Raw genomic sequence first — 22,477 nt, 5'->3', positions numbered from 1 at the left:
CCTCCAATGTGTGCATTCTTCTCCATTTTCGGTTCTCAGATGGAAGTGAAAAGTAAGAGGATTATCTGGTTGCCTTAACCTAAGAAAAAGAAAATCTGGAGACATTTAACACTGAAGTTTTGTTTGGTCACCACAATGAATACTACGTGCAATATTTCTATATCTTCTTTGTTCTCCCTTCTGCTCCTTATCAGGTTGGCGGCGTTGCCCCGGGGTTCACTTCATTATCGGTCACAACAGGTCTAAACATTGTCACCATGTTTTTCAATGAAATGGTGACTCTTGCGGTATGAATATAACAGAACAGATTGCGAAAAGAAACAAAAGTGTTGAGCCCTTTAAAACGGGGGATGTGAGTCATTCTGGGATGGGAGTACTTCGGCAGCACACATTTTGACTCAAGAATACACTCTAGGTACCACGGCAGCACAAACAGTGACATCACTCAGATATTAGATTATAATATCATGGATATATTTGTGTGGGGGAGTTGTCCCACTGACATCACACAGGTGCTATTACACCTATTACGATACCCAGCACCGGTTAGTTGTTTATACTTGTGTGGCTTACTCACACGGTTGGTCTATAAATGGCACCGGGATGTAAGACTTGATTTGTTTGTTAATTATAAATATGAATAGCAGTTGTAATTTATATTCAATTCATGCTTTGTAAGCTGTGTTTCCCCACATCCTCGCCATTTATAATAGCATAACCTCCAATATAACCAACACTAGCATAGTAGCCAATGCTAGCTTCAGGTGGTTGAAATATCTCAGTAGCTATGAAACAGATTGCTATAAAATTTTGTACAGACGTTTATGGTCGCCAGAGGATGAGTCCTACTGACTTTGGAGTTCCTCTGACTTTTCCTCTAATGATACTACCATGAGTTCGTAGTCTCGACATCTGTCGGATGGATGAAATTGGTACAGACTCTTAGTCATGTTTGGTAGCCTTCATAACATTATTCTGACCTTTAGCATCAACATGGGTCTCACATTGGCCTTTTTGAAAACCTTAAACTTGTTAAAAGATATAAATTATGAAATCTAAATTCTATTCTGAATTATCAGACCTGGATCTCAAATTGACTCTAGTCTTATTACAAAAAGTCTTTCTGGATAAACATGCCAAGGAGTTTTGACTAACTTGACAAATGCACTTCACAGCCTCTCTTACAAATAAATGCCTTTGACATTGGTCATAGTGTTGTGCTACCTAAAGAGGTGTTCTTTGTATGTTTTTATGGGCCATACAGTCTTAACAGTCACTTAAGGAAGCTGTTTAACTATAGATAATTGTCCAAAACTTTCCAGTTATGTCAAATGTGCAAAATATGGAAATAATAAAGCACCTCTGCTTTTCTCTGCTTAAATGTTTTACGTTTCCTTTAAATTCAGTTCATACAAGCAAAAGCTCCTAGATGCAAAAAACAATCCCTGAAGAAGGCATTGCGTGTGTAAAGGCTAAAACTGCATCATCCAGCAGAGAGTTCATGCTGAGGGTTCACATGGCAAATTTAGATCAACTGGGACAGAGAGAAAGAAAGAGAAAAGAGTGCAATTTGAAGGGGTTCTGCTATTAGTCTTCTTCCCCATTCTGTCAAGTTGAGGTTAGCTCTGAGAGCAGTTTTGCCCTCACAACAGGCCCTATTTTTCCGGTGCCAACCTCAAACTGAGAATAAAAATGATCCGAGCAAAAGATAAGCAAGGGCAGACTCGTGAAAATAAATTCACTTTAAAAAATGCAACGACACAGAAGAGAGAGAGTGAGGCAGAGACAAACTGATAGAGGGAGTAGCCGTGATAGACGGGAAGTCTTTCAGTGAGAAACTAAATTAACCACCCATAAGCTTCACATACGCAGTATTCAGTGACGGCAGCGAAGTGTGAGAGAGGTGGAGGACCAGGTTAGCCGTTGTAACTTTTTGGATTCCTGATGGCGTCCGGTTCAGCCAGCAGAGCGGAGGAACTGCCACCAGCACTACCTGCCAAACAGCACTGGTAAGACCAACAAACAGATCATATAGATTGTATCAGTTTGCAATTATCCCACTGATGTTCTCATATGGCTTTCATTATGGTTAATCCTAATCACATAATGATTATTTAAAAAATCTCAGTTAATTGGGATACAGGTTGATTGTACATCTTATTTGATCATGTCAGGTGTCCTGCAAGTGGATGCACTTCAATGTAAAAGGCACCCCAGACAGCACATAAGAATCTATCTTTTTCAAAATTTCAGAGACTTTTGCAGACACAAAGTTTTTGTTTGAGAAAAGTTGCAGTCACTTTATGCACTGCTCATATACTCATGGCAGAAGGGTGAAGGATTTTGTTATCTTTTGTGTTTTCTTACACAGCAGTCATTCGCTCAGTCACTCCAGCATTGAGTCTGACTGTGTTATGCTCACGCCTGTTGAACTCCAGCATCAGTACAACACATACAACAATGTCTTCCCTGAACCAACTGATTGCCATGCAGCCCAATGCCCCATACACCGGCGCTACGGTAGGTTTTACAGAATGATGACCTGAGTTTGGGTGAAAGGGCCAATGCCATGTAAATGCCATTGTTAAAACAAATCAGTTAAATGTCACATAACTTAGTGCATCCTGTGATGTCCACAGTTCTCCAATTCAAAAAAAAAAACAACAAAAAAACAAACAAACACCGTATACACCTCAGTGTGATGGAAAAAATATAACATACTTTAGTGTGTGGTTCAGCCTTCTCAATTCATCTCTCAGTTTGTGAGAACTGAAAAAGAGGAAGTAGCCGTCTGAAACTTTTACTTTCAATAAAATGCATGTTACACTTAGAGAGGTTAGCATGACTTGCAGAATATTCAGTCAGACTAACTGCTTTTGAAACTGTGGATGAAGACTGCCTTTGTGATTCTAGAGATGCTAGGTCCAAACTGCTGTCTCTTAATTGCTCACTGTTCAAGTCTGAGCAGAATCCCCCTCACTGTGTTGCTCAGATCCCTCCCGACACCAGGTGAGATTTTTCTCTGATGGCGCCCCACCGCCTGTTCCAAAGAAGAGGTTAGCTCGCACCCTCTCCCTCCCTGGCACCACTGCGTCTCCTCTCTCTCCTTGGTCTCCTCTGTCTCCACTGCAAAGGCACCCTCAGAACTTCGACAACCCTTTGTATATGATGGCACCCATACCTGACAGCTATTTCAACCAGGAGACAGAAGAGGTTATGCCAACCAGAGGCAGTCCTGTCCCCTTACTGCCCTTCTCCCAGCTGTCCTTTGACACCCCAGACGAACATCTGCCCTACCTATTCAGCAGCTTTGACAACCAGAGGGTTGTTTCTGAGGGGATTCAGCATCGCCATCTACTCTTTCTGAGAAGTATGGTGCAGAGCATGGAGGCTGGGATCCTGCTGCAAGGAGAGGCCACAGAGAAGGATGTCAGCTCATACCAGCCTGAGGATTTCCTGCTGAATGAGGGCAGCCAGCCAAAGCATATCGGAGACACTGTTTACCACAGCCTTCACAGCCCCAAGTTCCCAGGGAGGGTTCTCGGCTTAAGGGTATTGTTACAGCGCTTTTAATCACTCCACATAATCTTCAACATGTTCTCTGATCTTTTAAGCATTTTAAGTTATTTTGGATGAATTCTACTATTATTACTTGCAGCTACATTGCCCTTGAAATTGTACAGAAAACAAAGTGTTTTATATGTTGCACACAGCAACCTATAATGCACACATGATCTCTATCAACAATGTCATCTGTAACACTTGGCTTGTGGTGCCAAAAACACTTCCTCTAAACTGTCATCAGGTGTCACGACTGCAGCAGGAAGGGTGCAATGAATATATTTTTGTATATTAAACACTAAATACTTGTGCAGTGCCAGGGCTTCCTGGTTATGACTTCAGTTTTATGAGTTTCCATTCTTTCTGTGCAGGTGCACAAACAGACTGAAGAAGCTGTCTGGGCTCACACTGAACACCAGCCACCACATGTCAATGTGCAAAATGTGGTTGCTCATTTCCAACCCAGCAACACCCTGAGGAATGAGTTCAGCAGGTTACAAACTGAAGATTCCTCCAGTCCTTCAAAGTCCGACTGCACTGCTGCTAAACCACCAGGCGGGGGCAGTATCGAGTATTCCACAGATCCTATAAACATCAATCTGAACTCCGTTCAGGCTTTACTCCATAAAGGACACTCTGTGAGTGTTGAGAGAGACCTGCCACATGTCACTCTAGAGGACTTTGTTCAGGACAGCAGCTCACTGCAGAGCTCAGATTGTTTGGTTTATCACAGACAGGTGTGTGTTCTGTTGATGCAGATATTAATGGGCTCACAACATCTGTACAACATCAGTGCCACTGCAGCTGAGCTCAGTCCCCGGGAGATCTTTCTAGTGTGGCCAAGTGGGGAGAGGGACGGGGGCGAAGACAAGCTAAAACAGGAAGCTTCTGAAACAAAGAGAAGCTTCAAGACCAGTAAACTGAAGGAAGAAATGGAGTGGGAAAAGACAGAGAAGAAAGGGAAGATCCAGATGTTATGGAGGTCACAAGGTTCCCCTCGTGTAGTGTTAAGCCCACAGTCTTCTGTTCCATCTGCACCTCATTCCTTTACCTCCATCAAATCCCAGATTGGAGATCTAATTCAATACTGCTTGGCCCCACAAGAGAGCTCAACAACTCTGGACTCAGATCCAGGTCTGTACAGGTCCTCATACCGAAGGGGTCTTCTTCATCTGTCCTCTCTGCTCCAGAGTGGGAGCAGCGGGCTCCAGATAGTAGATATGGTGGCCACACTTCAGGTGCTCCTCTGGGGCCCCCGTGTCCAACTCTTCAATCACAGAGGCTCAACAACAACAACCGCTGTACACAATTGGCTTACAATCAAACGAGCCCTGCTGGTGATGAAGTTGGCAGAGAGAGGGCTGATCCAAGATCAGTCTGCTCTGGATTGGGAGGACTATATGTGCCTGCAGCACCTGTCATTTACAGACCCTGAGACGGTTGTGAGTGTGACCAGTCAGCTATGGCTCACTCTGAAGATAGACTGACATCTACAGTCAGTATGTGAAAACTTTGAGTCCTTCTATCTTGAAATGAAGTTTTTCCTTAAATGACTATGTTGGACTGAAACTACCAAAGACTGTCAACTGTCAGACAAAGTTTTGATTGGGGTTTAAAAAAAACAAAACAAAAAAACAAAAAAAAACACATTTCAATCCTTGGTTCTTTTAACAAATAGGATGTTCATATACTGCTCTTCATAGTGTGAAATTGGTCTAGAGAAATGCTGCACTTTGAACCTCTGTTTCTGTAATATAAGTCAGTAATATTACCAATTTTCAGACAGTTTTGGTTTTTTTTCACAAGACTTTTTTTTTCTATGCCCTTCCCACTGATTTGAACTGGGAAATCTTGAGCACTAATACCTTAAGACGTTTTTTAACTTTGTTGCTTATTTAGTCACAAATGGTTAAAAAGAATAGTTATGATATAGAAATACTTTGGCACTTTAAGACACTTGCCATTCAAATTTTTTGCTACATTTCTCCTTTGTCCACACTTTTCTGTATGATTATTTTAATTAAATAAAGACATGACTTCACATGACCACAGATGCCACTGTCGAAGGTGAGCACTTTTATTTAGTACTGTTACAACATGCAGATTTTTATCAAGTGAATCAAAGCGACAAATGAAAATCATGCACACATTTAAAAAAAAAAAAAAAAAAAAAAGTTTTTTTTTAATTATATATATATATATATATATATATATATATATATATATATATATATATATATATATATATATATATATATATATATATATATATATATATATATATATATATATAATTAAAAAAACAGGAGAATCAAATGATAATTACTATGAAGACATCTACTTACATGAGTAAGATGAAATTATCATAAATATTACACTGAGGAGATGATCATTCAGGGTGGGGGGAGTCAGCACTACACATCATAAAAGGTAATACAGTGGTGAGGACACAATGCCCGGATATTATGTGGGCGCTTGCTTTACATTCCTGGTATATTAACATCTTACCCTAGTGCAAATATCATTGAAACACAGCACATGGTAGGTGAAGGTAAAACAACCAAAAAAGAACCTCTGACAGGAAACCTCAACCATACTGAACTTGAATAATATATTAGTTCCCAAATATTATAACGATGTGTGGATATGGATTGAAGTAGGGAACAACAAACATTTGTAACTGCTCAGCGTCATTTAATCGTCATCAGAGGAGTCTCGCTCGATGCTGTAAGCCATGAAGAAAGCATCAGGGCGGGAGGGGACGAGGGGATGACCTGGTCTCACAATCTCAAAGCCCAGGAAACTGAATGTCCGCAGCAGGGATGCTGAGGAGAGACAAGGTGTGACCAGATGTAAATCTCTGAGACTGGATTTCTGACCTGGATATAAAAAAAATTTACCTTCCAAAGGCCCAGACAGAGCTGCTAGTCTCACCAAAAATAAAACTACATGCAAAAAACCTGGAAAGTTACTAAGAGCTAGAGTACATATATAATACATTATAGAGCTTTCAGTATGACGACAACAAACTTAAAAATAAATAAATAAATCAAGAAGTCACAGATTCAGAAAAAAAATACCAGAAACACCACTAGTTTATTAATTTAGTGTATGTATTAGTATAGTATAAGTATTGTAAATACATTTATATGGAGGAAAAGTAGCTACTGGGGATATAAATAACCAAATCAAAAAAATAAATCAAAAAATAAATAAATTGGGGTGTTTCCAGCACATTGATATTTTATTTATTGTTTAAGAACATCAGATATTCTTTTTTGAGCATAAGTTCTATATCCTGTATGCATTATATGGGATAAGGACACATTCGAAAACTATAAGCATCATATCTAATTTTTATTATGGGTTTGGAAAACAGCTCATACTGTCCCATGGAAACCCAACCACCATGTCACACCACGAATAAAGACAATAAAAAAAACACAGCACAAGACATTGCACATACGCAGGTACAAAGTGGGCACCTTATCTGCCAAGATAAAGCTAAAGTTCATTGGCCTCATTTAAGGTCTGATGTAGGAAAATGTTTTAATCTGATGACTACATTCATGAAAGGCATCCACGAGAAATTGTCAGCAATTCTTTTAATAATTAACTCTGACATTGATTTTGTTAAGGGGAAAATATCCAACTAGTTAAACACTAAAATCTATTCTAATTATTAGAATCACAAGTTTGTTTCTTGCTGTACAGTCCTTCTTTCTGTTTGTACTAGCATGTCACCTCCTCTTTGATTTTCAAACTTATTTACTTTGAAAACAAATTATAATTCAATCAAGTTTATTTTTCTATAGTGGCTACAAATTAAATGTGTGAATGAGGTTTAAGTGTAATTTATACTACTTTACATTTCAAATATGGTTAACTATAGACTTAACTGTTCAGGTGGTTCAAATTCAAACTGTTGGTGCTCTATCAGAGTTTTCATATTAAGCATTAACAGTTTAGGAAACCCAGGACCCCCCGAAGAAAAAGTCTTACCTCTATCGTCACGGCTCTTGTGAAAACAGATGAATACATGATCAACCTGCAGCTGCTCTTCTGCAAACTCTAGCAGAAGGGCAAAACTGTGAAGAGACAAAGCAAACAAAAAAGTTAATATATTATAGGAGGGAGGGTGAAAATTTTCACAAAAAAACAATTATTCATGAAGGTTGAAAGTACATTTCTATGAACCATAACAAGTCATAAAAGCAGATCTTAAGAATAAGGTTACCCAAAGACTTCAGGTCTGTATCTTTATTTATTTGGTCATTTATTTGGTTAATCAGGCTCATACATCATTATCTTTTACTAATTATTAGGTATTTTTTACATTTACAGACATTTTTATTTTGATGCAACTGTTCAGCTACTGTACAAAAAAAAGTCAAAAAGGTCAAAGGTCAGTTTTTACTGTCGCATTTGACAAAATCTTCTAATTCCTTTTGCAGCTAATCAATAATTTACGCTCTGTTTCATTTCAAACGTAAATATAATTAAATAAAAGATTTTCCTTTTAATCAGCAACAAAAATGTTTTGCCTACTGACCTGTCTTTGCTGCCCTCAGGTAAAGCTCCAGGAGGGATTTCAACGTAAAGGTTCCCCCCTTTCAACGCTGCCCTCCAGACACAGTGCTTGCCGCCTTCAGCGCGACGGGGCTCAAAGAGCAAGAAGCGCACTCTGCTGTTGGCAGGGGGAGGTTCCTCAAGAACCAGCAACTGAGCATCCTAGGAGGACAGCAGGTTACAAACTCAAGATTATGCCATCCAAAGATCCCAACCTCATCAGGGACATCTGATTATACTCAAACATGTTTTGAACAGTGGCCTCGTAGAAATTATGTATAATGTATTATCTAGCCTTAGAGTTACATTCAGATATTTCAAAAACATGGCCAAAGCAACTTAAAAAAAAAAATGACATCGTTAGCTTCACTGAGGTCAAAGACTGATACGATTCCAAAGTGCTGAATTGCAAAAAACCACCTTTGTGTTCGTCTCTCTCTCCCCCAGTCATTAAGCTTACCGTTCTCCGCTGTTATCTCAGGTTAAGTCCAAATTGCCCCCCAATCAAAAACATACTCCTCTTAAGAGAAGAAATCAAATTGCTATAAAAATATTTAAAAAGTGGTTAAACTTACAGAGTAGAATAGCTTAGCTGAAAGATTGCGATCCCGCTGGTCATTCCCTCGCCCACCTGGGATCTTCAGGGGTGGGAGAGGGGCATCAGGAGCACCACAGAGGCCCCGGACACGGGTTACTGCAACAGTGGGAGCACCTCCTGGGACTGGAGATACTGAAGGGTGGAACAAACACACACACAGATGGAGCCATTAAAAGTGGAGTATTCACTAGAGGTTCTGCAACCAAACACAAACCAAACTCCCAATATAAACGGTGGGCTTGCACCCATTACACTGTCGAGTGATTCATCTGTGAAATGACAGTAAAACATTTGCTAGAGCTGAGTGAGTCTTTACAAATAGACAAAATGCAAGGATTGGGGGGCACAGTTCAATCAGTAACTGTCCCCATCTTAGGCATAGACGTTTGTATGTGTTGACTGATAAAGAACATTTGACTTGTGCACATGAAAATAACAGACAGGAAGCAAGAGATGTTTATTTTACACAACCCCTCCGGACAAATTGTGTTTTCATCTCACAAAGACTTGTCATGATCCTCATCACTGTCCCTTTTGAGAAAATTCATTGTTCATGTAGAGAGAGTGATGCTTCACTTCCTAAAATTGACAGATGTGTGCTTCGGTTTCTCAGGGCTAACTTTAAGCTTGTGATTTGATTCTTAGGGAGAGGGCTGCCAGAGAAACAGGCTCTGTTTGTCTAGCCATTATCCTACTTTAGTCCTGCACTAAGTGTGTTGCTCCAGTTTACAACGGACCGAGACAAACATCACTTTACAAAGTGAGATCAGCCATTTTAATCCAAAGGCCAGTCAAAGTGCTCTATAGAATTAGCTTGGCTGTCTGTGTGTGTGTGTAGCTGCATACATTTACAGTGTTGAAAGTAGGCCTATTCTCAGAGCACCGATCAGGAACAAAACCCATTAGCAGCGGCAGAGCTGCCACAGCGACGCAGATGCTCTCAGACATTTACAGATGGTCTCTTACGCAAATGCCACTGCTGTGCTATATGTGGTACAGATGTGCGAAACCCAAATGAGAAACATTGTCAGTCTCATAGCTCAGGCTAACTGTGTCAACTTGCATTATCCAGCCTAATGCCCTAATCATACACAGCACTGGATACTGCACACTAACACTGGTTCTCCCTAAATCCCATTATCAGTTTATGTAAAATAGCCAATTACCATCTTTACATGAAACCCTCAATGCCTCTTTTTCCCGTTAGCACACAGCGCAAGGTTTTCAATCAACTTCTCCATTGAGCAATCTTTGAAATCCCCATGTCCACGGCAGGCAGCAACGCATATTCACGCCACGGGTTGTCCTGGCAAAGAAAGCTGCTCTGGTCACATGAGCAATGAGTCTCTCAAGCCTCTGCTTGCGTAACAGCATCGTTGCCATGCACGAATATCATATAAAGAACTACTAATCTCTAGGAGGTTATCATTATGGGAAAGTGCTGGTGCTTCAGACTGTTAAAACATGCTGATATAACAGTCAAAGTAGCTGACAGAATCAGTAGCTATGAGTGACTATGCTTAAAAAAAGCACCTGCTGATGTCTAAAAAAGGTCCAGCTGAAAGAGAAAACTGCATATTTTTACAATCTCCTCGGAGTATTACATTACATTACATACAGCTTATATGCTGTTGTTACCATAAATGCCCAAAATCACAAGGGTAAACAGAAAAAAGCCGGAAATTATTATACATCTATTGAATAAGGAAGAGCTTCTGTGTACAATGTGTCATCACTGGATTCAAAATTCCAAATAACACCACCCCCTCCTTCGCAGTGCAGTGGAAATTTCCTATGAGTCCTTCACAATACTATAGAGCCCGCAAAACAGCCCCGACCGAATTCTTGTCAGTACACGACTGAGGTGAAAGAACACACCCCTAGGCTAATCGCCCACTTGTTCATCAAAATTATGACCTATATTTCACGGCATCAAACCCCGCTGTCTACTCATCTCCAGTCAATCAGCACATTCAACTGGAAGTGAACCAGCATACACGCCGTCTCCGGCCCACAAATCTCCCCACAATGGTTGATATAACAATAAGTTAGATTATAGCACATAGCAAAGGTTATTTTTAAATGTTGGATAACTACCTCGACTGACTGGCCCCCTGTAAACCAAACTGGTTCGTCTTATCCTTTAAGAGAGGTTACAGGGTATCTCAACGCTAGCTTGCACCTGAACCCGGGGGCGAAATGAGAGAAAAAAAAAAAAGAAAAAAAACACAAGGCATGAAGCCGCAAATGATCAATTCAGCCATCATGTCGACAAGGTTCGTTAGCTACAAGCTAACTTCACATAACGTAAAATAAATGCGCTCACTGGCTCGTGTATTCTCGCAAGACCAAAGCAATAATTAATATGAAATATAATCAAATTATTGTGGTATTACTGCTCCTAATCGCTTTCACTGCAACCTCTAAAATATGAAAACATTCGTGTTATAACGTAACTGTCGCACTAGCTGTTAGCTACTGGAGCTAGCAATTCCCCTTACGTTGACATTCATATGAAAGTTAAGCCAAATAACCGGGAGAAAAAAAATATAGGTATTCGTTCTCTTTACACAAGGTATTTTGAAAAATAACATAAGATGGATAAAACGTTGTCATCGACGGCTAACTCGACAGTTTGAGGTTAGCTAGTTAGCACCTCGGCACTGAACGTATTTCTGTGGCGTTTCACATATTACGTTATGCGTTAGCATTAGCTTAGCTAGCTAGAGCATGGATATCAACAGCAGCGTCAACTATGAATTAGTCTATTTGCTGGATACCAGTGTACAGTATATATTATACAGACGATATACACGTTTGTAATTTAAGGTGACTGAAAAAGACGTTTAATGAAAAGCTATCCAAAAAAAGCGATTGACATGGTGTTTTAGAAACGTCAACAAGAGTAAATAGTGCTGTTATGTAAACAAGAAATAAGGGGAGCAGTGCTCGTTACTCCTGGAAATACACCGTATCTCTTAGCTAGGCCGCGGTTTTTAAACTTAGCTTAGCTCGCTAAGTTAGCGTACTACAATTTGCATCGACTAAAACATACCTCTCGCTTTCGGGTTTATTACTGGATTGCTCAATAACAGGCATCTCGGTTAAGTTTCTCTCTTTTTCTCTAACAAAACAATGACTATTCAAAATCGTCTGTAGGTTAGATTTAACCATCCGGCCAGCGTCAACACCAGCAGCTCGCTCTGTCCTCTCCTCGTCGCCTACTGTGGAGCTGAGATCCGGGCTGCCTGTGGTATAAGTCAGGGGAGTGTCCTATCCATCCTAACGTGTTAGCCTACTGTGGAAATATCACGCAATAAATCAGCCCCTTCGCTACAACAGCACTTCATGTAGGGCTGCAGCAGGTAAAAGAGAGGGGTACAAAAGTTTAAAAAAAACAGACCCATGCGCTTGTTTTACAGGAGTACATTTTATTACCACTGTGGCATTACTGTGTAAGCAGCGTTTTACTGTTGCAGCAGGCGGAGGTGGTGCTAATTTTGGCATTATTTTTTTTTTATCGTCCACATTTTTTCTGTGTGCAAAATCTTAAATTGTAAACTGGTGACTGTAGCTCCTCTAGCTCATTTCCGCCACAAGTGAAAAAACAAAACAAAACAACCGGTGAATAACAGACAGTCTATGGTATACTTAAGAAACGTTGGATTGTTGAAAAATGTATGCGAGTTAAGTGTCTAACACACTGTCTCCACCTTCAGCAGCTACTGTCAACTTGATCTTCAGCCACTCAGTCCATTAGAGTTACACTGGAGACAGGTGAGTGTAAAAACCTCTATTTTATTCTTCTCCAACAGAGCAAGGGTTTTTCCCCCCAAGGGTTTTTTTGTCTTTATTGGTTTGAACAACAACTCAACAACAGTCGGAGGTTTAACACATACAACCCATACCGACCCTTTTCCATGATGGAGCAATAGCTCTTCTACACCTACACCTAATACATCTATTTCTAAAAAAAATAGGTGTAATGTCTCCCTCTAATGTTATGATTAGCTGGATATAAACCTAGTATGAAAAGCTTAGGGTCTAGAGGTATTTGTCTGGATATGTCCCGAACACACTGTGGAACTGAACAGTGGAATAGTGTTCCCTTTTTGCACCTGATACAGTACATATATCAGGTATAGCACGATAATATTTATTGAGCTTTTCTGGGGTTATACTGTATACGTTCACATCAGCCAATTGTACTGTAGTAATTTAAGGTGTTTGCCAATTGTCTGTGATTGTGCTTTAGTACATGCCCTCTCCCGGTCTTCAGTGGTGTTCTCTTCATGTAGGTCCCCTCTCCATGCTTCCGGCCTCTTTGCGGATGACTCTGAGGACTCGCCTACCAGAAGGTTATACACTACCTTGTGCCCCTCCCCAAACAGTCCATGACCACTGCCTTTTTCTAAATGGCAAGTTAATGGTTAATTAATAAAAGTTTCATCATTTTATCCTCTCTGGTATCTAATTCTTTTTATCAACGGGATATAGGCTAATGTTGGTAAGTATCAGCAGTATCAGTACACACTAAGAATGTGTTTTTCCTTTTTTCAACAACTTTCATCTGTGCCTGTCAATCAAGGAGCAAAGGAGCATGGTGCAGGGAGTGTATAAATCCGTCTCTGGTAGTTGCAGATCAGAAATCACCATCAACACAATTGTACGAACCTTCACTTCAATGGTGAGGCACAACTGAAGGGTCCAATCAGGTAAGTTTTTTTTTTTCTGTGTAGAGCTTCATATAAAACTAAACTGAGCTTCTTCAAATCACATTTGTCTTTTTCAACTGGCTGCAAGTGCCTATTTTAAGCTGCCTTAAGTTAGTGTATGACATACAGTACAGTTTGAAAGACTGCGCTCGTGGCAGTACAGGCGCGAATACTTTGCAAAAGCTGTGATTTTCAACTGTCTTAAGCCAGGACAAAAACTGAATTCCTCATCTTAACTTTCAGCTTCATTTTGGATGCAATTTTAAACCTCAACCTACAGGACTTAAGGAGCATCTGAAAAAATCACAAGTAAGAAGTACTGTATGTCCACCTTACAAAACCAGCTGAATTTTACAGCAAGTACTGTACATGTATCTGACTTGTTTGTGTCTTTCCATAGTGTCTTATGACCGGATTCTGTCCATCGAAAATCTGAGTGATGTTCCAAATCCATGGAAGGGATTCACCATGAACCGCTGCTTAGTGCTGGCACTGGTCGCACTGCTTGTGAGCTCGGGGGTGAATGAACTGCATGGTGAGGACTGTAATCCGAACAATCAAAACAGACGGAAGGAAAACACAGTTGACAAAGGAAATGTCTTGACTAAGAATAACAATAGAGCTGTATCTAATGTTTATAGAAACTTTTATTGAGATTGTTTCCGGATCACTGCAGTAATATGGTACATGCACGGTCCACATATACTGCACTTCTGCATCTAACAATACTCTCTACTTCAGTGTATTATTTGAGCATTTTCAATACCACACTTTTTGGCTGATAAGTTTTTGGGTAATCCTAAAATCCTTCTCTTTGACATTATTTTGGTATCTAGGTGCTCTGGACTCTTTTGTTAACGAGACAGGAATAAGGTCTTTCTTTGGAAGTCTGCAGGATGGTTCAATAACTCAGGTATTATCCATGACTGTCATGCTTTCACATAGCCCGCCAGTTCTGTTTAGAGTCATAGCAACAGCTAGACTGGTTTTTGAGGCGCTTTACTTTTTTACTCTTATTCAGAGCGGTACAAATTATTGCAGGCCTTTGTTTATGTTTCTGTGTGCGGTTTGAAGCTAAAGTATACTGAATGGTGAGATCATTTTAGCTCATAAGCTCAGTTAGTGGATGTTTATGGGATCAGTAGCATCTCTTCAGGTACACTAGACATATATCAATATCATGGAGATCTGGAGATACTTTTGAGCAAATAAACTGTATAAACAAAACCCAGAAGTAACCATTTGACTACTAATGCCAAGCTCCATGTTCACTTTTTTGTAATTTTACTGTTGAAAACAAAGTACATCATTTTACTGCCCTTGTGAAATGACCTTTTTGAATGCTTGAATGAATCCATCTTCTTTCACATGCCTGAAAAATTGGTCTGGTTATGCAAGATTAATGTTAGGCCAAACAGTGCAACACACGAAGCCTTGCATTTCCCTACCATTGAGCGAGCAGAGCTGCTAGTTGATCCTGTAGACTTCAACAGGGAATCGATCCTGGTTGTTTTGTGGGGATCAATGTTGGCAACCGGCGCTGAAAGATGGCAGAGGTTACAGATATTTATTGTCTCAGACAAAGCTGTCGTCAAGCAGTTTTCAGGACGCCCAAAATCTCTGGCAGTGCCCCTGATTACAGATTAAGTTTACTAAATGCTCTGTAATGTGTTACAGAAACAATTATAGGGCATTACAAGTATGACGATACTTCACTGCATCATACTGCAACAGTATATCATATTCTACAATGTCAAGGTCAAGTTATGATTACTCTTATTTTATATAAAAGTTTATAAAGGACATAATGGTACTTCCTAGGGGACTGTCTGTGGAGCTGCTACAGGATTTGTCTCTAGATTACATCATCACTAGTCAGTCTGTCTGTGTTCAGTTAAATGTCAGACTTGATTGAACTGTACAATAGTATAGTATAGATCATAAAATCACTTCCATTTTAGGGTGGATTTCCCTTTAGGTACAACAAAACTATACAATAACAGTTATACCTGTAGAATATAATGGTAAAATCTTATCCTTGAAGGGACTGTATAATAAGCAAGTGGATTTATAAAGATATTTTTATGTGGTTGTATAATGTGTGTACAAGGGCGATCACTATGTGAATCAGTGTGTTGTCTCATGTTATCTCCCCCCAGATCTCCATATGGGATAGTTTGGTGTGGTGGTGGGGATCTGAAGAGGTTGGAGCGATAAGAAGAAGAAAAAAGCCCATTGGCAACAAAGCAATTCTAAAACCCAAAACTAAAGAATAAAACACATGCAGCTGCTGACAGAGGAGTGAAAGGTCAAGAGGCAGAGGTCATCAGGTGTCACAATAGCATGCTTCTGAATAAAGAACACAAACAGTCTTCAGTATACTTTAAGGATAGAGAATGTTACATTTAATGCATTTGTTTTTGTACTGAAGAGAACTCCATGTCTGGCAAGACATGCCTTATTCTTGAATATTTATCACATTAAATACATATTTTAATTCACTCAGTCAAATCTCTCTGATAAGTTGGCTGTTTTTAGGACAATATTTTCAAAGATAATGGGAATATTAATTAAAACACAAAATTTGGACTTATAGAAGATATGAGGTTTGCCCTGATTAAACAATGGCTTTTTTTTATTCAGATAACTTCTTAGACAGATTTACATACAGAGGAAGATGATAATACTGATGCTTGAATTATAATATTAAATATCTTTTAACATATATTTTTGTTTCTTGATTATTTGTAAGTGTATGAAACATTTTGATGAGTGCATCTACTCCAAGGAGGCATATAAAGAGGCCTCTCTGAATTAACGTGCACTTTCTGCCAGTGTATTAATACTGTGGAAAAAGTGAAGTGACACTTTTCCTCCACCTAACAAGCTACGGTCAGTTACAATTAAACCAAACAAGTAAAATATCTTTGGTGTCACAAATACACTTCAAAGGGAAAGCAGCTTTAGCGGCATCCGCACTCCTTTGCTATTACATCTGGTTTAATGGAGAGATAAGTCCCATGTTCATTCAGATCCACCACCTCAAGGGCTTCGTAGGCCACAGGCACGCAGCACGGAGCCCGCTCGTCCGCATTCTCGCTCTCAATGTGGGAGTTGAGCAGGACGGCGTGGTTGTTGGCATTGAACAGTGGGAAAGCACAAGAGCCGTGGCAGTTGTTGATGTTTGCGGTGTTTGGCCCCACGAGATGCTTTTCAAGGGAGATGGTGAGGCTCCTCAGCCCGCAAACATTGCGCCTCACTGGGTTGTCGGGGCCCGCTCTGGTGGCCCGCAGTCCTCTCTGCAGCTCATACTTACGGGCCACCGTCTGCAGGGCCTTCAGGAGAAGAAATGCATGGTACTGTCTCCCTCCTGTTACATGCAGAAGAGAAGACAGAAGCATCAGTGGTAAAAAGTGGTAACGCAGGATCTTGAGTTTAACATGAACACATCTGGAACATGACGGGTGGTGTGTGAAGGGGTACTTGAGTCTATGTGACAGGACTGTGGGGAGACGTCTGACAAAAAAAGGTTGGGAAACACTGTCGTAGGCTGTAGGACACTGGTTTCTTGTACACATCACCTGCTGCCGGTTCCCTCTTCGGTAACACACTGAGTTCTTTGAGCCTCACCAGCCTCTCTGTGGCCCTGTGCCCCACCTCCCCCTCCCTTATTACCTCCATTATCTGCTTCACAATCTGCTCCAACCTCTGCCTGAGCTCCTCCAACAGTGCAGGAGACAGGGCCAACTGTCCATGATGCGCCTGAAACATGGAGCCCATTCTATTGAAGGAAAAGACGATGGGGGACGATGAGTTGATCAGTCCTGCCAGCAGGGTCTCGCTGGAGGATAAGCCCAGTGACAGGGGAGGCATGGACTGTAAAGAGTCCAGCTTGAGCGGAGGGGATTCAGGAACCCCTGACGTCCGGCTAGCGGTTCCTGGCAGAACGTCACCCAGGAACCGCTTCAGCTCACATAGGAAGGAGAAGGTGTGTGAAGAGGCCGGGGATGAACCTGAGACATTTCTATATCTGAGAAAGAGAGTAAAAAACAGACATCAATGAGCACTCCTCTGACAATAATAGTGTGCTGAAAATTTCAGTGGGGAAAATGAACACTAAAACCACCTTGTATCAGTTCCTGTTTCCCAAGAGAAAAGCAGAAGTGGATTTATGCTGATGTTACTTCCTGATTTTTCACCAATGAGGACGTCTTTTAGGCTCTGCTCTACAATGAGAGGAAATGTCAGGAGAGTGCACATGAAACAAGAAAAACTAAAACATGAGAAGATGGGATCTTACTCTTATCTGGGGATTTTGTCTCAACAGAAATCCTCCATTTCTGGCGACCTTTGCCCTGTGATGCTTTTCCTGTCAGTAGTATGAACTGCGTTTCTCCTGAAACGCACGCAGACTGGAAACGACAACAACAGGAAAACTTGGGGTTAGTGGGCGACAGCATTCACTGTAGGTCATGAGAAATCTGCAAGTGTCTTAGTGTTGCTCTTTTGAAACATAATCTGCAAATATCTAACGCTGTGTTCCGGAAATACTCTAATATCTCAACCGAATACACATTACAACGGATTTGACGATTTCCTTCGTGTCACATTCACACCAGGCCTTGCTTCACCTGTGTGCTAGGCTGCAGAGACTGACTAGTGAAAGTGACATCCAGGTCTCCGCCTCCGTGTGGACTCCCAAACACCAAGAGCAGCACAGGGCTCAGCTTGAGCAAAGGAGACTGTGGGAGGTCAAAGGTCAAACTCAGCGTTCCTCTGTCCTCTTCCTCTGCCACAAGCACTTGTGGAGAAAACAATGCATGTCATGAGATGAAAAAGAAACGAACATTCAAAGAGAAATGACTGCACTCTAGAAAGCACTCTTACCTCCAGTTGGATGCACAACCTCCAGTCCATTCCTCTGGTTTCTGTTTGTTTCCTCAGCGAGCTCCAGTAAGACTGAGCCTGATGAATTGTCAGATAATGCGCAGATTCCAAACAGAGTCAAACTTCTGTTGGAGAGTTCACCGTTGCTCCCCACACCTTCACGCAACGCTGCAAATATGTCGTCCACATAGCACGGAGCGTTGTGAGGGGCGTGATGAGAAACCGTGGAGGCCGAAGAGGTTTTTTCCCGAGTCTCTGTTGAGTTCATTTTGTGGTGGTCTCCGTTGACTGAAGTGGAAACAGAACAAATTACATGACACACTGAAAAGCAGATGAAACGCTGGAAGCGGGACCTAAAGCGCACAATCCAGTTTTTACTCAAAACATACTATTTGACAGAACCACAACATAAAATGTGAAGGCATTTCACACACGCAGGAAATGAAAAAAAACAAAAACAAAAAGCATGATTATAGGCATAGTCGGTTTCTACTCTGTAGAGTCTGACCTGCCATTGTGGGATTGTGGTCCGGGACCAGCTGATGTCCATGAGAGACGTGCAGAGCCACACAGAGCTCGGTCCAGCAGAGCATCAACACTCCCCAGTGGAAGACATTCACAACCCACATACTTCACTGTCTCTGTGTGTGTGTGCCTGTGTTCTCAGACCTTTCTCAATCGCTCGTTTTGAAGGGGTCAAGCTCCAGAGGATGGGAGTTATGTACGCCTACCTTCCCTCCTCACTGTCTGGGGGACACGCTTCCAAAAATAGGAATATCATGAATATCATTGCTGATTTGGATTCTGGGTTCTGCCCGAGAGTTTGCTGCGCAGAAAGGGGCTTTTTCTCCCCTTCCAGCCCCAGGAAGCAGGTGAGACGCAGATAACGAGAGGCCATGATAGTCTAACAAAAGAGGGGACTGCCTGCAGGACTCCTGCGTGGAGCCGCTTCCCGTGCAGGCTCCACTGTCAGGACAGGAAATCACAGGCAGATTTCTTTTCTTTTTTTTTCGTCCTCAAAAAGACGCAACTTCGGGCGTTTTCGGTCGTTTTTCGCCGCACTGCGCGTCGTAACACCGGTAGGTGACGGATTTGCAGTCTGAAATCATGGGTCTGGCTCACGTTCGCCATCGACATCGCTACCGCCGTCAGCATGTGTAAATCTAACTCACGCAAATTACCGACTGTTGCGCAAGTCGGTAGACGTGATCTATTGAGAAAAAAAAAAAACCCTCTTTATATGTAACTGTGTGTTCGTCGTTATTAAGCGTTGTTGTAAAGGGTTTAGCAGGTGCACAGGTGTTCATCTGCCTCAAGATGTTGACTACGACGCTCAGGTTGTTATTTGTCTGGCTGTGTAATTCATCTCACTTGAATTGAAGTGTGTGTGTGTGTGTGTGCGATGACCATAGCAGTTTTTCTGTCTCGTGTAGATGCATCGTTCAATGATTCCTCCCGGGGGGGGGTCATTCAGTCCGACGTTGCAAACTTTACCACTGCCCCCTTTGCCCCAAATTGAAACCCGGCCTACCACCCAGGCTTCAGCGGCACCCGGAAGTCCACATCAAAAATGCAATCAGGTTTAAAGGTGATTGACATAGGAGAGTGTGTGTCTGTGTGTGTTCTTGTGTCTTGTTAGTCAATGGCCAAGTTAAACTTTTTCTTCTTCTTCTTGACTTGCTCACAGATAAGAAGATCTGCAGGTGCAATTTAAACTGCAGGGATTGGGGACATTTCCATGGCCCTGTTTGTGTATCATTAGAAGAAAAGACACGGAGGGACACCCGGAGGCTTGCCGTGGTGCCACGCAACAGACTCCCACTGCAGCTGCTGCCAGGTCCCAACACCATCGGCATCTGCTCCTGTTACACTGGATTTGTCCTTTTCCATCTGCTCTTCCTCACTGCAACCGCACTCAGCTGCTGCACCCTCTCCCCTGCTTCCACCCACCACGGTCGCCCCCTCCCCAGAACTGACCGCTCCTCAGCCGGGGGGCATTGGGAGACTGGACAGCAGCTAATGACTGTTAATACAAGTAGTAGCTCACTGCCGTGTGATACGCTGTGTTTGCTGAATAAAGGGCAGGAGAACATTTGATACTTTTTTTTCAGGTTTCTGTGTTTTTTGATTTTTTTTTTTTTTTTTTTTTTTTTTTTGAAGCACTTAATGATTAACTTTGAATATACCACGAAGAACACAAAGGTCACTTAGTATATTTTAAGATAAGCCTTTTTATGTCAGCGGATTCCAATAAAATGCGCGGACTGTCTACTTTGTGTTTGAATAGGCCTTGTATAGGGTTGTATACTGCTGTGTCTATTTTATGCTTATGTTATTCCCATTCAAGAAAGAAGTGGTACTGAGACAGTGCACCTGCCTGTCGCTGTCTATCGGCACGGCGTGCTGTCCTCGCCGCCCATTTTCTTTTTTAGTTCTTCAGAACAAGTGGCCTCACCGCAGGTTTTCCAAGACATAGGCCTGCTTGGCTCAATGGGCGACAGTTTGTGTGTATGGACAGAATATATCAGCTGTTTTACAGTTGTGAATTTTAAAATGACTTTATCAGAGGGGCCCCTCCAGAATGCTCCGCCGCCTCTGTGCTCAGAGTCTAGCTCTGCCCCTGGAGGTCACTCTTGTCTCAGTGCATTAAATGTGAAGCTGGAGCCAGTTAGCTTAGCGTAGCACAAAGACTGGAAACAGGGCAAAACAGCTCGCCCGGCTCTGGTCAGTGAACAGATTATATCTCGATTTATCTAATCCATACAAAATTTGCAGCGATGTCCAGGACTTGCTGGTTCATGAGGTTATGTGCTAGATTTTTTTTCTTGGCCAGAACTCGTCACCACTGTGAGGTACCCAGGCAGGAAATAGTGCAGCTCAACGTTTTGACACTTTAGTTTTTGTATGGTTAAAAAAAGTTAAATACCATCTTGAATGTGATTAGTGAGCTTCATAGCCGTTCTTTTTTTACACTTAGACTAGCTTCATACTTAATGGACAAGCATAAGAATGGTAATGATTTTCTCATTTATCGTGCCAAGAAAGTGAAGAAGCTTATTACCCAAAATGTTGAACTATTCCTTTAGTAGGAAGACCTCACAGCTATAAATCAGTCTCCAGTGATGAGACTCTTGCACAGCCCTGTGTTATAAAATTAAGAGATCCAATTCATTGTTCATGGCAAGCATTCTCCTGTGGTGTGCCTCTTCTGCGTTTGAAGTTCAAACAAGGTGATGGAGGAGCTGCGTGCAGAGCATGTTGTCCTAATGAATGTGTGCGGTCGTATCTGTTGCCATTCTTGCTGGGAGGGGGAAAAACACTGAACAAAAGAGAGGAACAGAGACGTGAGATCTGATTCCTTTCAAAGAGCCATTATTCTCATCACTAGTCTCACAGCTGCAGCCTTGTTTTACAAGTGACGGTCAAGGTCACTGAGCTGTTTAGTGGCCGTGGATCTAAAGAGATAAAGGCCGACGTTCACTCTTGTACATTACAAACCTTCAGTGAGGTATGACAATTACTCGTCATTCGGTCATGCTATCAACAGAGTATTAGTAGAGTATAGTTAGGTACCACATCATCCCGGTGGTTGCTCAACTACATCTATACTGTGGGAATCAAAGCACGTATTCAAAAGCATCATAATGAAAACATACATCTATAATCTGGCGTAACTGTATGGCTGTATTTCTACTCATGAGAATTTAGTAGTCATTTACATACTGTGGGCCACTATACAGGGCTATTTGGACCCCGTTAGTCCCTCTTGACTGCTGCGAAAGCCATTGTGGACATTTTCATACACAAGTCCAGGTGGAAAGCTTCACTATACAGACTTGCTGGGAGGTTCTCTCTGACACACGACAGGCATAGTGGCACAAAAACAAGCATGCACTTCTCTGAATTGTGGTACTGGGAGCTCTGGGTATTCGCGAAGAAAGCAAAAATGCAGCAGCACTCCATCATAAACAAGCAATCGTCTGTTCATTTAAATTAAGTTTGGTTTAGATGATTAAAACACATCAACAAGGTGGAGACATTTTGCTGTTTCGAGCATACTCACATCAATTTTGACAAATGCTGCCTTTTGCTTCCTCAGCATCACAGGTGTTCTTCACTAATTTAAAAATAAAACAACTAATTTGGA

The 22,477-nt window shown here is 41.5% G+C and overlaps 3 protein-coding genes and 2 long non-coding RNA genes across 7 annotated transcripts; 3 read left to right on the top strand and 2 right to left on the bottom strand.

Annotated features, from left to right (window-relative positions):
• Positions 1-1,892: 1,892 nt before the first annotated feature.
• On the top strand, positions 1,893-5,580 carry peak3 (PEAK family member 3). The gene is made up of 4 exons (XM_040129009.1): positions 1,893-2,009; positions 2,372-2,520; positions 2,993-3,552; positions 3,933-5,580. Exons 1-4 carry the CDS (start codon positions 1,945-1,947, stop codon positions 5,046-5,048), a joined length of 1,890 nt encoding a protein of 629 aa, XP_039984943.1. The 5' UTR covers positions 1,893-1,944; the 3' UTR covers positions 5,049-5,580.
• Positions 5,581-5,851: 271 nt separating this feature from the next.
• On the bottom strand, positions 5,852-12,027 carry oaz1a (ornithine decarboxylase antizyme 1a). The gene is given in 6 exon segments (XM_040129483.1): positions 5,852-6,386; positions 7,564-7,649; positions 8,114-8,292; positions 8,706-8,792; positions 8,794-8,860; positions 11,784-12,027. Coding segments are annotated over 6 exon segments (669 nt in total). The 5' UTR covers positions 11,903-12,027; the 3' UTR covers positions 5,852-6,255.
• Positions 12,028-13,179: 1,152 nt separating this feature from the next.
• LOC120790492 lies at positions 13,180-15,949 on the top strand. 2 transcript variants are annotated; one of them, XR_005707555.1, is made up of 6 exons: positions 13,180-13,235; positions 13,317-13,443; positions 13,687-13,752; positions 13,844-13,978; positions 14,280-14,356; positions 15,603-15,949. It is a non-coding gene; the product is annotated as an uncharacterized LOC120790492 (long non-coding RNA). The 2 variants fall into 2 exon arrangements; XR_005707554.1 differs by having other exon boundaries at positions 13,196-13,443.
• A 164-nt stretch (positions 15,950-16,113) lies between these two features.
• Positions 16,114-19,716, bottom strand: amh (anti-Mullerian hormone). Of its 2 annotated transcripts, none has more exons than XM_040128047.1 (7): positions 18,839-19,716; positions 18,331-18,618; positions 18,075-18,244; positions 17,744-17,855; positions 17,570-17,669; positions 17,025-17,473; positions 16,114-16,813 (listed from the first exon to the last, which is right to left on the bottom strand). In XM_040128047.1, the coding sequence occupies exons 1-7, from the start codon at positions 18,957-18,959 to the stop codon at positions 16,407-16,409; spliced, it is 1,647 nt and encodes a 548-aa protein (XP_039983981.1). In that variant the 5' UTR covers positions 18,960-19,716; the 3' UTR covers positions 16,114-16,406. The 2 variants fall into 2 exon arrangements, with proteins under 2 accessions (XP_039983981.1, XP_039983982.1); XM_040128048.1 differs by having other exon boundaries at positions 16,699-16,813; positions 16,927-17,473.
• Positions 19,208-20,434, top strand: LOC120790491. The gene is made up of 3 exons (XR_005707553.1): positions 19,208-19,667; positions 19,764-19,918; positions 20,018-20,434. It is a non-coding gene; the product is annotated as an uncharacterized LOC120790491 (long non-coding RNA).
• Positions 20,435-22,477: the final 2,043 nt, after the last annotated feature.

Source organism: Xiphias gladius, chromosome 6, assembly GCF_016859285.1.
Source record: "Xiphias gladius isolate SHS-SW01 ecotype Sanya breed wild chromosome 6, ASM1685928v1, whole genome shotgun sequence".
Taxonomy (NCBI): Eukaryota; Metazoa; Chordata; class Actinopteri; order Istiophoriformes; family Xiphiidae; genus Xiphias; species Xiphias gladius.
This window is presented reverse-complemented; position numbering and strand designations above follow the sequence as displayed.

What these genes read in the sequence shown, in the direction of transcription:
- peak3 (XM_040129009.1), top strand. Translation starts at nt 1,945, where the DNA reads ATGGCGTCCGGTTCAGCCAGCAGAGCGGAGGAACTGCCACCAGCACTA. An exon ending in CTACCTGCCAAACAGCACTG is followed by an intron (nt 2,010 to 2,371) that starts GTAAGACCAACA and finishes TTTCTTACACAG; the next exon opens with CAGTCATTCGCTCAGTCACT. An exon ending in CCCCATACACCGGCGCTACG is followed by an intron (nt 2,521 to 2,992) that starts GTAGGTTTTACA and finishes TGTGTTGCTCAG; the next exon opens with ATCCCTCCCGACACCAGGTG.
- amh (XM_040128047.1), bottom strand. Translation starts at nt 18,959, where the DNA reads ATGTGGGTTGTGAATGTCTTCCACTGGGGAGTGTTGATGCTCTGCTGG. An exon ending in GGTTGTGCATCCAACTGGAG is followed by an intron (nt 18,245 to 18,330) that starts GTAAGAGTGCTT and finishes TTTCTCCACAAG; the next exon opens with TGCTTGTGGCAGAGGAAGAG. An exon ending in CTCTGCAGCCTAGCACACAG is followed by an intron (nt 17,856 to 18,074) that starts GTGAAGCAAGGC and finishes TGTCGTTTCCAG; the next exon opens with TCTGCGTGCGTTTCAGGAGA.